The sequence below is a fragment of the Musa acuminata genome, chromosome BXJ2-2 (genome assembly GCF_036884655.1).
Source record: "Musa acuminata AAA Group cultivar baxijiao chromosome BXJ2-2, Cavendish_Baxijiao_AAA, whole genome shotgun sequence".
NCBI lineage: Eukaryota > Viridiplantae > Streptophyta > Magnoliopsida > Zingiberales > Musaceae > Musa > Musa acuminata.
Window position 1 is genome coordinate 18,458,063 of NC_088339.1, and position 15,221 is coordinate 18,473,283.

The following is a 15,221-nucleotide window of genomic DNA, read 5'->3' on the forward strand; positions in this document are numbered from 1 at the left end:
TGTTTTGAGCAGTATGGGATAGATCTGAAAACAAAAAAAAATTATTTCATGGAAGACAAGATTTCATTGGCTCATGCATTACTCGTGGAAAGAAAATGCACTCGACTGGGGATGAAACCTAACCCCAACCATTCATTGTTTGCTGATGATTATACATACTGTTTATTGCTATCTATCTTTTTCTAGAAGAACATTTATTAGTGTCCTTCCCAGAAAGTTTTACCGTTGTTTAATTATCGCCTTCTTTGTCATAGAAGAAGACTCTTCAGAACGTACATGATGGAAGAAGACTGGCTCATATGTCCCCACTATGTGGAAACAAAAATGCTGCTTCTGTGGGTAAAAAAAGCTGAACCTAATGATGTTTTGTGGATGATGATGATCAACTTTGTTGACATGTTGTTTTGATGGATGCTAGTCTCTTTCCCTCGATATTCTCACATAGTTGGACTGCTTTTTTTATTTCCTTTTTTAATCAACCACTCTTTGTTAAAGACAAAGCTCCATCATCATTATCAGACCCCATTTGCATTACTTGTGGGAAAGAAATTGCTACATCAGTAGAGATGAAGTCCAACCAAAACAATGTTTATTAATGATGATGAATATGTTTCCATTTTTTATACTTGTCACTGAAACAAGTGATGATGGTTTTCATGGACCAGCTTTATGGGAGGGGTGTGTTTGGTTGGCCATAAGTGCCTAGCAGATATAGACATTTCTTTCACCCAAGTCAAGGTTGCAGGGATGAACAAAGCCAAAGTTAAATAGCCATTATCTGAAGGGGGAAGGAGGTCAATTAATTAAAGGATAAATTTTACATTACTAAGAGACTGATAAAAAAAAAGAGATTAAACTAAACATATTGTGATTGGCCTAATTTGGTCATAAATCATTACATTTTTTAGACATGATTCAAATATAAGTTCTTATAACAAAAAAAAAAAAAAAAACAGGCACGCTATTATTTAAAAGGAATTCAGTTGATTTTATGGAAAATTGTCTTCATTGTTTTCTAAATATGCTTAAAGACTGATGATAAACTTACCTATCAATGTTATGAATGTTATTAAGCTTTCGATGAAAGTTAATCATAAAATATTAATGTAACATACATTATCAAATTGAAATGTGTTTATTAAAACACAATCATGAAGTAATATTTTTTAAAAAATATATATATTAGTAGTATAATGTTACATAAATTAACACTATAATATTTTATTGGACTTTTTGTTAGTACTACTACTCTATTACTAATAGTTTATTGATAAATCATCCATAAAAATAAATTCTCATACGATATGTTAATCAATTCATACCAACAATTATTATTATTATTATTATTATTATTATTATTATTAATTATGAAATATTTAATAATTCTAATACTAAACCATACATAAATTTTAATGAGATGCTTAAACATCACATCATGATTAGGGAGGAAAATGGGTTAGGCAGGTGGAAATCATACAATAAGTGAATTTCTTATGGAAGAGTTCATGTTTTTTTCTTTTTAATATTTTGTAAATATTTTTCAAAGCTGACTATGAATCCATCTCAAAATTCAAAATGAACTTTTTTTCTTCTGTATTTTGGAGCTCAAATTCCCACTAGTTCAAAAATCACAAATGATTAAACATGGTGAATTATTTATGCTGTATTAATTTGAAGGCAGCAAAGCATACCCAAACAAAAATATTTTCTTCAAGGGATCTATCTCATGATGCTTAGGGCTTACATATCTATAGTTGCAAAGCTTTGAAATAACATATTTGTCATTATAAATTTGATATAACATGATATATTCCTACCTATATGCCACTGGTATTGACATCTAGACAGAAAAACTCAGGTCAAACATTTTCAACCATGACTAACATTAGTTTTCTTAAAGAAAAAAAAATTGTACCTAAAATATTTTAGTATTTTAAATGGTATTTAATGTAAATTATAGTTTAACTAACAGAAATTAAATACATTCTCATGTGCTAAACTTACATTAAGAGGAATAAATATGAAAGCTACAGACTTATGAAGAATATATATGTGCACATTTGCCTTATTAGTGTATGTGATGTGACATTCTACCAATGCATATATGGCTTTGGAGAATCTTTTTTAAGACATCATTGTCCACCAAATTGACCCATTTAATCGCCATAATGTACATGTCATACACTAAGCTAACTTAGACTGCTCTTTGGAGGATAATGATGTCTTTGAAGGATAGGTGTCTATTCTGATGTCCTTGTCAGATGTCAGTCGATGAAAATTATTGAAATAGACATGATGAACTTTCGACAAAAATGAATTGCTCAATAATGAACTTTTGTAATAAAAATTTCTCAATGAATTGCACTCCCTTCTTATAGCAAATCATGAGATCCAATTATTGTAATAACAATAAAACTATAAGTTTCAACTATTAATCCTTTGTTATCATTAAAATTGATAAAATATAATATGTTTAGTTAAGTTTAAAATATTTAAATTTTTATTTGTAATTTTTATTAAAATTAATTTTTATTCTTTTCTCATCTCACTAATGTTAATTAATTTTTTTTTTCTTTTCTAACTATTGTATTAATATGTTTCCGTATATGTTCATGTCATCTTAAATAATTTTATCTTGTCTTATCATTTATCAAAGTGACATATATTTAGTTCTTTATGAATAAAAGTATTTCTAATTTTGATAATACGTTGTTTCTTAATTATTCAACGCTCGGATCCATAAATATTATTGATATCATAATCGTTTTATAAAATTTTTCTTTTAATCTCAAAGATATCTGATGATCATACAAAACTCATGATGCCCCTTGTCATTTTAACTATCATGCTTTTATTATATAAATAATATTTTCATCGATATCTTTTCTTGTTGAATAATTAATCTAAAACAAATAAAGCTTTTACTTAAAAAACTTATTGTCCTTACAACTTAATTATATTCTTCTGTTTATTTCTAGAATCACTAATATTATATTTTATGCATTCAATCTTAATTCTACCTAATCTAAACCTCTAGTTTTTAAGACTTACCTCCATTACTCTAGTTTATAATTAATTCCATTTAAGTTGTCACCAATTAAGATAATATCATTAGCAAAATACATATACCATATAGATTTATCGTATGAGTGACTAATAAATTTATCCATTATTGATATAAATTATTATAATAAATTATAAATTCCCCTCGATCCATCAACATATATTTTTTTTCCTTCTTCTATAATGGAGGAAGGGTAACAAAAGAAGAAATTTTTATGTGTATCCAAATTTACATAATAGTCTCCAATTTCTTGTTATTTATATCATTATTCCTCTAATCCTTTTAAAATGCGCATATAAGTTACCTATGTAGAAATATTTTAATATCACTTGCTTACAAATATATGTTGAGTTTTGATTACTATGTACCCCTAACCCCATTCACTAATCAATTCTTTATTTTCAGACTGGATGAAGGGTAAAGAAGAAGAAGCAAATTTTGTAGATCAGACTCACATCCTTAAAACATGTCTATTTGTCTTTCACTTTGATGGACAGAACATTAGAGCATGTGCCCAACATGCTCTTATTACCTTTTGGGTTGTCATTCCCTGTTTTTTTCTGCTTTAATTATGGGGATAAGAGACAAGAGTAGACTAAATAAGAACAATAATTTTTGTATTTGTTCCTTTAAATTTAAGTTAGGATATGGAATACATTCTTATAAAACTAAGGCTCTTTCATGTATTGCCCCTTACATGGTTGCTCTATTTACAATTATATAACATGCTTTTACATATCTATTCTTTCATAATTTCTGATATATATATATATATATATATATATATATATATATATATATATATATATATATATACTTTCAAATATTTAGATCCTCTACATATCTCATCCTCATTACCATTTGTATATTACCCACCATCATTTCCAGTGAGTTTGAAAAAAATAAAAATAAAATTTAAATATATAAATAAATACCCTTTGCAAATTACACTAATATTCATTTTTTATTTTTTTCTATCTTTTTGTGTTCCTTCACAGAGTCAAACTTTGATGTTGGAGAAAAAAGTAAAGTACCTAAAGAAGATTGGAAGAGAGTTGAATATCAAAAGATTGCATTACACCAATGAAGTTAAAAAAAAAGAACCCATCCAATTTGATGTGTAATATTTATAGTAATCATTTGTAAACTAAAGAGCATCAACAAGTTAGGTAAATTCAAATCTCATTGCCCTGATGATCAATTCATGAACACTAATTATGATGATATATCCATATGTTTAATTATATATATATATATATGTATATAATATGATAAATTTGAATTTTTGGGCGTAAGCATACTATATATAAATATTGTCTCACAACGATATATGGAATAGTGGCAAATCAGTGCATCAAAATGCACGACCCGTTTTGGGTCAATATACCGTCGTCAATACTGTAAAGAAGCGACCGCGGGCATCTCTCTCCTGCCGTTGTCTGTTTCCCCTCCCCTCCCATTCTCTCTTCCCTCTTCTTCGTCTTCTTCATCTCTCTACTCCATTCCTTTCACATCTGAAACCGAGAGAGATATATACTTCGGGTTTTGTATTTTCTTTCTCCTGCTTCCGTGCTTCTTTGGCACTTCGCCGCTCTCCGCTCATCGCCGTGGTTCACCGCCGGCGGTCTCTGCGACTGTTGCTGCCTTCGGAGTTGCTTCCTTCTCCAAGGTTGAACCCTGAGAGTTCCTTCCGATTTGATTCGATCTCGGGTCCCACGACGGAGGACTGATATGATGCAGCGAGGTGCGTTCGGATTGATTTTGGGTTTTCCTTCTTTTGTTTGCCTTTTCCTTTACTTTCTCTCCTTTGATTTTAAGCGGTAATTGTTCTTCTAACTGTCTTAACTTTTTTTATAAAAAGAAGGAATCTTGGTTCCGTTTTAGTTGTGTGACACCGGATAAGTTCTTCTTTGTGAAAAGATTGGTTCTTGATTGCTATCCCCCCTGCAAGATTGGAGCTTTAAGCTTACATTTCGGCTTGTTTGACTATTTGCTGATTGGGTTTCTTGTTTCTTGATGAGAGTGGAGTTGTATGACTTATCTTCTTCTGGTTCATGTGGAAAGAATGGACTGCTGATGGCAAATTTTTAGCTGTGATCGTGTCTCTGGGAATATTCTGGCTATGAATACACTTGTTGATTCTGCTTTTATTGCCTCTGAATGGTCAATTTTGTGTCAAAAAGTGTCTTAGAATCTTCTCTATCTCATATGATTTTTACGTGAAAAGCAAGGCAGGAACAGACTTAAGCTGCTTCATCTCTTTTGTGCAGTTACAGACTTTGATATCAATAAGTTAAGTAAAGAAACTCAGTTCCGGTGGTTGAAGCCAGTAGAAGTCTTGTTTATTCTGCAGAATCATGAGACGTTTGAGATCACTCAGAAGCCTCCCCAGAAGCCACCTAGTAATCGATGCATTCTGTTGAATCTTATACCTACAGTGTTCTAATGTGCTTGATTAAGGGTCTTCAGCCCTCTATCTTTTCAATTTTCTGATTCGACTTTCTTGTTCTTGACAGGTGGTTCTTTGTTTCTTTTCAACCGCAGAGTGCTTCGTTATTTTCGTAATGATGGCCACTCATGGAGGAAAAAGAGAAACGGTAGAACCATCCGTGAAGGGCATGAGCGACTTAAGGTACATAGTGTTAAGCTTTTAGTATGCTTCTTTATGTAGGATGTTGCTTTTATACTCTCCATGTCTTCGTGCAGCGGATTTTTCTTCTCTTCTTTCATTCTGTGTCTTGAGGTTTGCTTGCTTTGCCTCATCAAAAGATTTGTTTAATGCCATCCATATCTTTTTGATGAGGGTGAGCATTGTGCCATTATAAAATTACTCCTTTATCACCTGTGTGAGCAGGGTTCCAGTCAAGGAAATTTGTCTTTTTACTTGCAGGGACAAGGCTGTGTATAATAGATCTATCAAGATAATCCTTTTTTTATTCCTTAAATGTTTTTGTTAGTCCTATATTTCTTGCTTTCTTTAGATATGCTGAAGTTTATTTGTTTACAAGTAATAATTTAAGCATGAAGCCATAAATTCGGGTCATGCAAAGAGTGCACGACTAAAGAACGAAGCAAGCAGTACGTGGTGCTATACCTTTGCTACTCAATGGAGTAGGCGGTAGGGTTGATGGAGAAGACGGTACAATCTTAGAGGCGACCAAATCTATTAGAGAATTACTCCAAGTTGGGGTGAAAACTTCCTGCATTCAAAAAGTTCGATGACATTGAGAAGGTGAATCACAGTAGCTAACTCAATGCAAGGAGTGCAAACACTTCGAGTGCTTCAGAAGCGTGAGCAAAGAGCAGGCAAAGGTCAGCCTCCCCGAAGCCTCCCATGGTCCCTTAGGACCCACAAAACCCACAAAAGAGAAAACGGGTTAGAGAAAACGTCTCACTCGGGATCCACAAGTAAATATTCCAGGAAACACTTCATAGACAATGTAAATTATAAACAGACTTTACAAGCTCTAAACAGTTGCACAACAAAGGGTCAAAATGGTCCACTACAGATCGAAAATCTCTCACAAGTGTCCACATGACACAACCTTTATTTACAAGCCTAAAGCGACCACTAACCCAACTAAAATGGGACTATTAAACCTTCGGCTGTCCCTCTACATGCTGTGCAAAGCATGAACATACCAAAAGACACGGACATACATAAGCATTACATCAAACATTCTATTTAGAAGTTTGGCCGTGACATTCTCCCCCGCTTATTCCTTCGACGTCCTCGTCGAAGCCTTTACTGACAGTGCAACTCCTCGCCTTTGCTGAGTTTTCAATCTTTTGCTCCAATTGCAATATGTCTCTTGGCTCCCAATTGCTCTCCGCTGCTACTTTTGAGTAGTCGAACCTTTTGATCCGCTATGCTGTTTCAACTCGCCAATGACTTTGACTCTAGTGTAGGGTTGGCTGAGTTGTGTTGATCTTTGTTGATTCCTGCGGATACTCCAGATGAAAGAAAAGACCATCCTTACTATGCGTCAGTCTCTCAAATATCACATGCTGCTTGAACTGGGTGGATGCTTGTTGGAGCTTTAACGAGCATCGCCTCGTAAACTTTCGAAGTTTTGGGTCCTTCCTCCATAAAATGTCCATCGACTCTTCTTTCATTTAGTTGTCACTTCCAAGTAGATTCGTATCACTTCTGCTTTCGATTGACATTCTGTTGGGAAATGAAGCGGATAATCTACTCTCAGTAGTACTGATCACCATTGGTGAGGATTTGATAACTATTGTCTTCCATTATCTTCGAAGGGTCTTTGAACCTGTGCAGCACTCCTCTGTTGGATAGATAAGAGAATTGGGGTACTCAGTTTCACCCATTCTCTTAAGAGTTGAGAATGCAATAGTTACTTGACTTTGCCCGCCTCCTCAAGGGTTATACTCCATGCAAAGAGCTGGTTACTAACCTTCGCCTGCTCTTTGCTCACACTTCTGAAGCAATCGAAGTGTTTGCACTCTTTGCATTGAGTTTGCTACTGTGATTTACCTTCTCAATGCCATCGAACTTCTGGAATGCAGGAAGTTTTCACCCCAACTTGGAGTAATTCTCTAATAGATTTGATGGCCTCTGGGATTGTACCGTCTTCTCCATCAACCCTGCCGCCTACTCTACTGAGTAGCAAAGGTACGACACCACGTACTGCCTGCTTCGTTCTTTAGTTGTGCACCCTTTGCATGACTCGAAGTCCTTCACTTTCGGCTATCTTGATGAGAAGCTCGTTGACACCGGTCTTACGAGGCCTCTGCCCTTCAGCCTTGTCTCGGTACTTGGAAAACTCCAAGTACTTGGAGAAACCGAGATCTATCCCTCCTGGATAACTATCCCATTGGAGCAACATCTCTCTTCATTTCGGAGACCACCATCTCCTTGAACTACTCCGATTTACTAAACAAACTGTGCATTGTTCTGCTTCCTATAAACGCACTTGCTAGATTGCGACTCCACGTCAATACAACCCCCGTTGCATCACTCAAGGCCTAGCAACATGTTGAACTCGCTGCACACTTCAGCCTCCTACCGATGTATCCTTCACATACCGAAGAGAAAGTTTCAATGCTCCATGACGCCGAGTTTCGGTCGCCTTGGGATGGCCACGAACATTCCATCGTCCGCATACAAGCCCATGCATGAGTACCGAATTCTTCGAGTTAGCAATTCCCCTCACCTCTGTGAGCTTTGCACAACTCTTTCGATCGCTGAGCAACTCATTCCACCTTGCATTGTTTCATCCTTTACCAAGCACCTCGCTTGCCTTGAGCACCATCAAGTATAGTTATCAACGTTGAGCCGTAGCTCAAACTCAGCCATCCCAACCTTTGTGCGCTACACATTCTTCCAAGCTTGCTTGTTCTCGTGGTGCCTCTTGCGTGAAGGGTTGGCCATTCCTCTGAATGTCAATCTCAGATGCCCACTCCTCTGAGCGACTCCTTTTCCCTACATCTCTATACCCGTTTTCCCCCAAATGGTCGCGCGTGTGCTGACTGCCCTCAACGCAGCCTCGCTAGGTCCCCCACGTTTGCATGCCAAGTGTTTCTATGAGTGCTTATCCCGCTCTGATACCATCTATCACGGACTTAGCTAGTTTTGCCTAAGTCTTGCGGCACCCTTGCGTGTCCGTCCGTAAATGTCAGCCTCCCCGAAATCTTTCATGGTCCCTTAGGACCCACAAAAGAGAAAACGGGTTAGAAAAAACGCCTCACTCGGGATTCACAAGCAAATATTCCAGGAAACACTTCATAGACAATGTAAATTACAAACAGACTTTACAAGCTCTGAACAGTTGCACAACAAAGGGTCAAAATGGTCCACTACAAACCGAAATTCTCTCACAAGTGTCCACATGACACAACCTTTATTTACAAGCCTAAAGCGGCCATCAACCTAACTAAAATTAGACTATTAAACCTTCGGTCGTCCCTCTACATGTTGTGCAAAGCATGAACATACCAAAAGACACAGACATACATAAGCATTACATCAAACATCCTGTTTAGAAGTTTGTCCGTGATAGCTCGGTATGCCTGTACCATATCGTACCGAGCCAACCTCGAAACACCGGTATGGTACGGTATTGCATACCTTACTTATCATTATATTTATTTATGGTATTAGAATATATAGGCACATACATATAAATAATAATAGGTAACTGACACCTTTGACCTATTCTTCATGAAAGTTCTTTCAGAATATGGACAAGATAATAATCAATTTTGAAATAAATGGGATAAGATCATTATTTTACTTTTGCATATTAAATGTTTAATGCAAGTGACCTGAAACGATGTATCTAATCATATGTCCTGTAGTATAAGATGATAAACATTTATGTAAACAAAGTTTTCCCAAGAAGTATACATGAGGTATCCTACAAGCATCATGAGACAGTCCAATCATGGCTGTAATTATTTAAAGATATTGGATTTAAGATGAAGTCACAAATGTCCAAGAAGTACCGTATGTCCACTATATATCTGATATGGACATGCAAGCAGTTCAAAGAAAAATTGTAGCAAGTCATGTGTAGCTTGTCGTCTTTTATGCAACTTGATTAAGCTTCTTGATCTATAGAAAGCAATTCAAGAAAATATTGTAGAATGTTTTTAACAATTAACATCTTTGCACAAAAGTTAAAACTACTTTGTTTATAATTAAGAACCTTCAAGAAATAACTTTGGTAGTGCCACCCAGCAGTCTATAATTCATAGTTTAAAAAGTGAGATTTTAAAACTCATAGTTCGAGTCGTGAGAGTACTTTGTTAATAATTAAGAACCTTCGAGAAATAACTTTGATAGTGCCATCCAACACTCTAGAATTCATAGTATAAGAAGTGAGAATTTAGAACTCATAGTATGAGAATTGAGAGCAATTCCTTCTAATACAACTGGATTCTATCACAGTATATCCATTTTGTAAAGCAAATAGTACGAGAAGTGAGAGTACTTTGTTAGTAATTAAGAACCTTTGAGAAATAATTTTGATAGTGCCATCCAACACTCTAGGATTCATAGTATGAGAAGTGAGAATTTAGAACTCATAGTATGAGAACTGAGAGCAATTCCTTCTAATACAACTGAATCCCATCACAGTATATCCATTTTGTAAAGCGTATAGTTATTGACTTCATCCCACATATGAATCTGTAAGCCTGAGCTTAGAAGAACAAACAGACATTTTTATCTAGTGAATGGGTTGTTACATAGAGTAAATTCAGCTATTACCTGATAGGCCTTTAATAAATTCTTGGACTTTATGGGATCTAATTGCAACTGTAAAAGCAATGACTTATAAGGCGCAAAATAAGTATGAAATCCAAGATAATTGAGAGAAACTTTTTGACAATAGCTGTCTTCTAAGTATGTATTAGAAAAAATATATTCCTAACAATCAGAGTTTACTGTACCAATGCGTACCACCCGGTACGAGCGGTATGTACTGGTCCAACAGGATACTGCTATGCAGATTGCCCTCTATCGGGCAGCACCAATCACTTGACCCCGTATTGGGCGATACGGGATTTGTATCGGGCGGTAACGATCAAAATCGGACTATTATCAACCTCTATCGGTTGATAATGATTGGATTTCGATCGTTATTGATCAAGAGCTGAGATTGCCCTATTTTAAACAGTCAATTTGACCATTTGAGGCTTAGAAAAGAGTTTTTAAACCCTTTTCTCCCCCCTCTTTCAATTCATTTCACTCTCTCAATCTTTTAAACTCTCTCAAACTCTTTTTTACTCATATCTCGCTCCTATTCTCATATTTTCATTCTCCTAAACTCAACAAAGCTATGATTTATGGATTAGATCAAATTTAAGAGGCTAATTTAGGAGGATTAAGAGGAAGAGCACTCTGATCAAGAGGTACATATTCTCTTTTTAGATTTTTATTGATTTATGAGATGATTAAGCCTATTATATGTGGTGTATGACTTAATGTCTAATATGTTGTTTGATATATTTTGGATGGTAGAATAGTATTAATTATGGAGTAATTAAGATCTTTAATGCTGTAATTAGTGCGTTTAATATTGATTTTTTTGAAAATAGGCACCTAATAGGTCAAATCTTTATATTTTATGCATATTAAAAATTGGATCATATGTTTATGATGGTATAATAGGTTTAAGTAGATTTTAATTAAGGTTTTTATTATTATTATTAGTAGTTTTAATGATGATTTAATCAAAATTTGATTGATATTGTGTTAATTTTATATTATTTTTACTAAAATTATACTAAGTTTATATTTATTTCTGACTTAAAAACCCTAATTTAACTTTATTTTATTTTTAGATTTTTTATGATTTTGGGCATACTGTTGGTATGCCTCGGTGTGTATCCCGCCTGCTCGGTGCACTAGTACGAACCGAAATTATAATCCTTATTAACATCAATCAGTAGTCATGAGTTTAGGAGTTGCATTTGGCACCAAAAACTGCTATGCTACATATTTCAGAAATCATGCCAACTTTTTTTTGTTTTCCTTAATTGTAGAAAGAAAGTAGATCAAAATTGCATGTCATCATATGGTCAAATTTATCATTCGTTTTCTAATTTTTTTGCTTTGCAATATAAATGATTTTAGTTTGGTCAGTTTTTGATACTTTGGCTAATTTAGTATATTTTTTGGTTATGCTGTTGATGAATTTTATGCTAATTCATTGTCTCAATATGCATACCCATTGCCAGATTGGAAATTATGAAGCAATAAATTGTTATTATGCCCATGGGGAACCAAATTCTTGTTTTCAAAGGAGGAGTTATTGGATGCTAGATCCGTGAGTTATTCTACTTCTAATTACTTCTGGATCGTTGGAATTATTAATTATCATAATTTTCAATTGAACCATGTATTATAGCTTGCTTTTGCTCATAATTGTCTTAGTATTGTAATTTCTTTTGGAATAAATAGAATCTGCTATATCTATTTGGCTGTCAGCAATTTTTAGCAACCTTAAACCATAAGTTTATATGATACTTTGTGCATGAGATTAATATTGGAACTTCGGTTTACATGTAGTTATGAAATGAAGTCTGTTGAAGGGGGTAGTGATTGATGATGCAAGAAGGGTTCATGTGAGAGAGAGATGTTGAATCTCGGATTTTGATAATGAAATCAATTGATGGGTTAATTGATCTAATCCATATTATTGAGTTAAGTGTGCAGGATTAACTACGATAACCAGAAAACACAAAGCAAGAATACCGGAGTCAAGATCGATGTACGTTTAAGAGTCTGAAGAATCGTCGGAGATGCTGCCGGAACCAACCGAGAAGAAATCGGGAACCTATCGGAATTTTCAAAAGTTCGCCGAAGAGATCGTCGGAGGTTCACGGAGATCACCGAGAAGGCTCGGCTACTCGTTAAAGTCATCACAAGATCGGGAGCTTGATGGGAGTCCGTCGGAAGAAGTTCGTCGGAAAGTTCGCCGAAACAAGACTCGACGTTCGCGGTTGAAAGCTTGCTTAGGATGTGTTTCTGTTATGTAGTTCACTTGTAATTAGGATTAGGATTAAGAGATAATCCTATATCCTGGTTAGGGGCCAACTAGGCCCAAAGTCGGATATGGTTTGGGCTAAAATTAAGCCAAACCAGTGAAATCGGAGAGCCAGGCGGTGGCACCGCCTGGCTGGGCGGTAGCACCACCCAGCACCCGAGAGCTGGGCGGTGACACCTCCTGGGCTGGGCGGTTGCACCTCCCAGCACCCGAATGCTGGATGGTGGCACCGCTTGGCTGGGCGGTGGCACCGCCAGTATCGGGAACCCAAAGAGAATTCAAATTTTGGAGCCCAAAATTTGAATCCTCTTGAGGCCTATAAATACCCCTCAAATCTCAGCTGAGATTACAACTTTTGAGAAGCATTTGATTGAGAGAAAAGTCTTAGAAAGTCTTAGCAAGTCTTGTTTTCAATTTGCTAGAGAGTTCTCCTCCTTCTTTCTTATTGAAATCTTGTAAGAGGTTGAACTGCTTGTAAAAGGTTGTAAGAGGGGTACTTACCCTTCCATTTCAAGAGATTTGCTAGTGGAAGGTGGGAGCCTCATCGAAGAGGGGCCTCGCAAGTGGATGTAGGTCATTTGACCGAACCACTCTAAAATCAGGCGTAATCTCTGGTTTGCATTTCATTATCGCTATTTACATTACTACAAACCTTCTTATATGCATTAGTTCCTTATTACCTTTGCTGCGCAACTCTAAGAATACGTTTTCAAGTTAAGCTTTTCAAGTTCCGTTCTTATCGTACGAAAGATTTTTCTAAAACCGAAGTTTTAACCCGCTGCACTAATTCACCCCCCCCTCTTAGTGCCGCTCCGATCCTAACAAGTGGTATCAGAGCGAGGTTATCTCTCATATTTGGTTTAATACCCAAGAGAGATGGCTTACTCCGGCATGCAAGAGGGCCATTCTATTGCACGACCACCTTTGTTTAATGGGTCGGATTACACATATTGGAGGACTCGCATGAGGATCTTCCTCATTTCTATGGACTTTGAGCTTTGGTCTATTGTTGAAAACGGATTTCAAAAATCTTCTCTTCCGATGAGCGAATGGAATGAATCGGAAAAGAAGGTTTTTGCTTTAAATGCAAAGGCTATGAATGCCTTGTTTTGTGCACTAGACAAAAATGAATTTAATCGTGTTTCAATTTGCGATTCGGCCTTTGATATTTGGAGAACTCTTGAGGTCACTCATGAAGGCACTAGCCGAGTGAAAGAGTCCAAAATCAACATCCTTGTGCACTCTTACGAACTTTTCCGAATGAAACCAAGTGAGTCCATCGGAGACATGTACACCCGGTTTACGGATGTCATCAATGGACTCAAAGCTCTTGGTAAAGATTTTACTAACTTTGAACTAGTAACTAAAATCTTAAGATCCCTCCCTAAAAGTTGGGATCCAAAAGTTACGGCCATTCAAGAGGCCAAAGACCTTAAAGCATTCCCTCTTGAAGAACTCATTGGGTCTCTAATGACCTACGAAATGACATGTCAAGCTCATGACGAGCTCGAGAACCCCCTTCCAAAGAACAGGAAGGATATGACACTCAAATCACAAGAAGACCACTTGAAAGGAACATCAAGTGATGAGGACAGTGACAATGACATTGCACTTTTGACTCAAAAATTTAAAAAATATTTAAGAAAGAACAAATTTAAAAATAATATAAAAAATAAATTTTAACAAAAGAAGGACCAAGTGATTTGCTATGAATGCAAAAAACCGGGACATTACAAGAACGATTGTCCTCAAGCCAAAAAGAGGACATCAAAGAAGAAGGCGCTCAAGGCAACGTGGGATGATTCAAGCGCATCCGAAGAAGAGGAGTCCAACACCGAGCAAGTTGCTCATTACGCGCTAATGGCTTTAGGAGAAGAGGTATGTGATTTATTTAATGAAGATTTATCTTTTGAAGAACTCTCTATCGCTTTTCATGAATTATTTGATGAATGTAGAACTGTTAGCAAGAAGTTAAGTATCTTAAAGAAAGAGCATGCTTTGCTACAAGAAAAGTTTGATAATCTTCAAACTCCTCCATGCTCTAAGTGTGAGTATTTAGAAGCAATAAAAAATAAAAATTTGCTTCTTAAAGAAACCTTAAACAAGTTTAAGGTTGGTAGCAAAGGATTAGATATGATCCTTGCACACAAGGGTCACATCGCAAATAGAAATGGAATTGGATTTGTAAAAGGATTACATCAAAATCCTACCACTTTCATAAAAGGACCGACATTACATGTTTCCTCTTATATGAAATGCAACTTCTGTTGCAAATCTGGACATATTGCCTACAAATGTCCATTTAGGAAAATGAGCTCACAAAAATTAATATGGGTTCCTAAAGGAACTATAAAGGATTCAATAATAAATAACAAAGTTAGTGGGTCAATTTTTGAGGCACCCAAAATCAAATGGGTACCTAAAAATCATCCTCTTTTGTAGACAAACCCACAAGCTAGGAGCAAGAGATGGTATCTCGATAGTGGATGCTCAAGACATATGACTGGAGATCAATCTCATTTCTCTATGCTCACTAGCAAAGAAGAAGGGTACGTCACCTTCGGAGACAACAACAAAGGCAAAATCATTGGCAAGGGAACTATTGGCAACAAATTTAGTTTTTCTATTGATGATGTTTTACTAGT

General features: G+C 35.8%; 1 protein-coding gene across 2 annotated transcripts in view; it reads left to right on the forward strand.

The window, feature by feature from the left end:
* The first annotated feature begins 4,470 nt into the window (after positions 1–4,470).
* LOC135605193 (calmodulin-binding transcription activator 4-like) overlaps positions 4,471–15,221 on the forward strand; it is a 36,708-nt gene continuing 25,957 nt past the window's right edge. The window contains exons 1-4 of one of the 2 annotated variants that reach the window (XM_065094988.1): positions 4,471–4,808; positions 5,335–5,466; positions 5,581–5,696; positions 11,768–11,856. In XM_065094988.1, coding sequence (XP_064951060.1) covers positions 4,796–4,808; positions 5,335–5,466; positions 5,581–5,696; positions 11,768–11,856 — 350 coding nt within the window. In that variant the 5' untranslated portion in view covers positions 4,471–4,795. The remainder of the gene's footprint in view (positions 4,809–5,334; positions 5,467–5,580; positions 5,697–11,767; positions 11,857–15,221) is intronic. The other variant, XM_065094989.1, reaches the window with a different exon arrangement.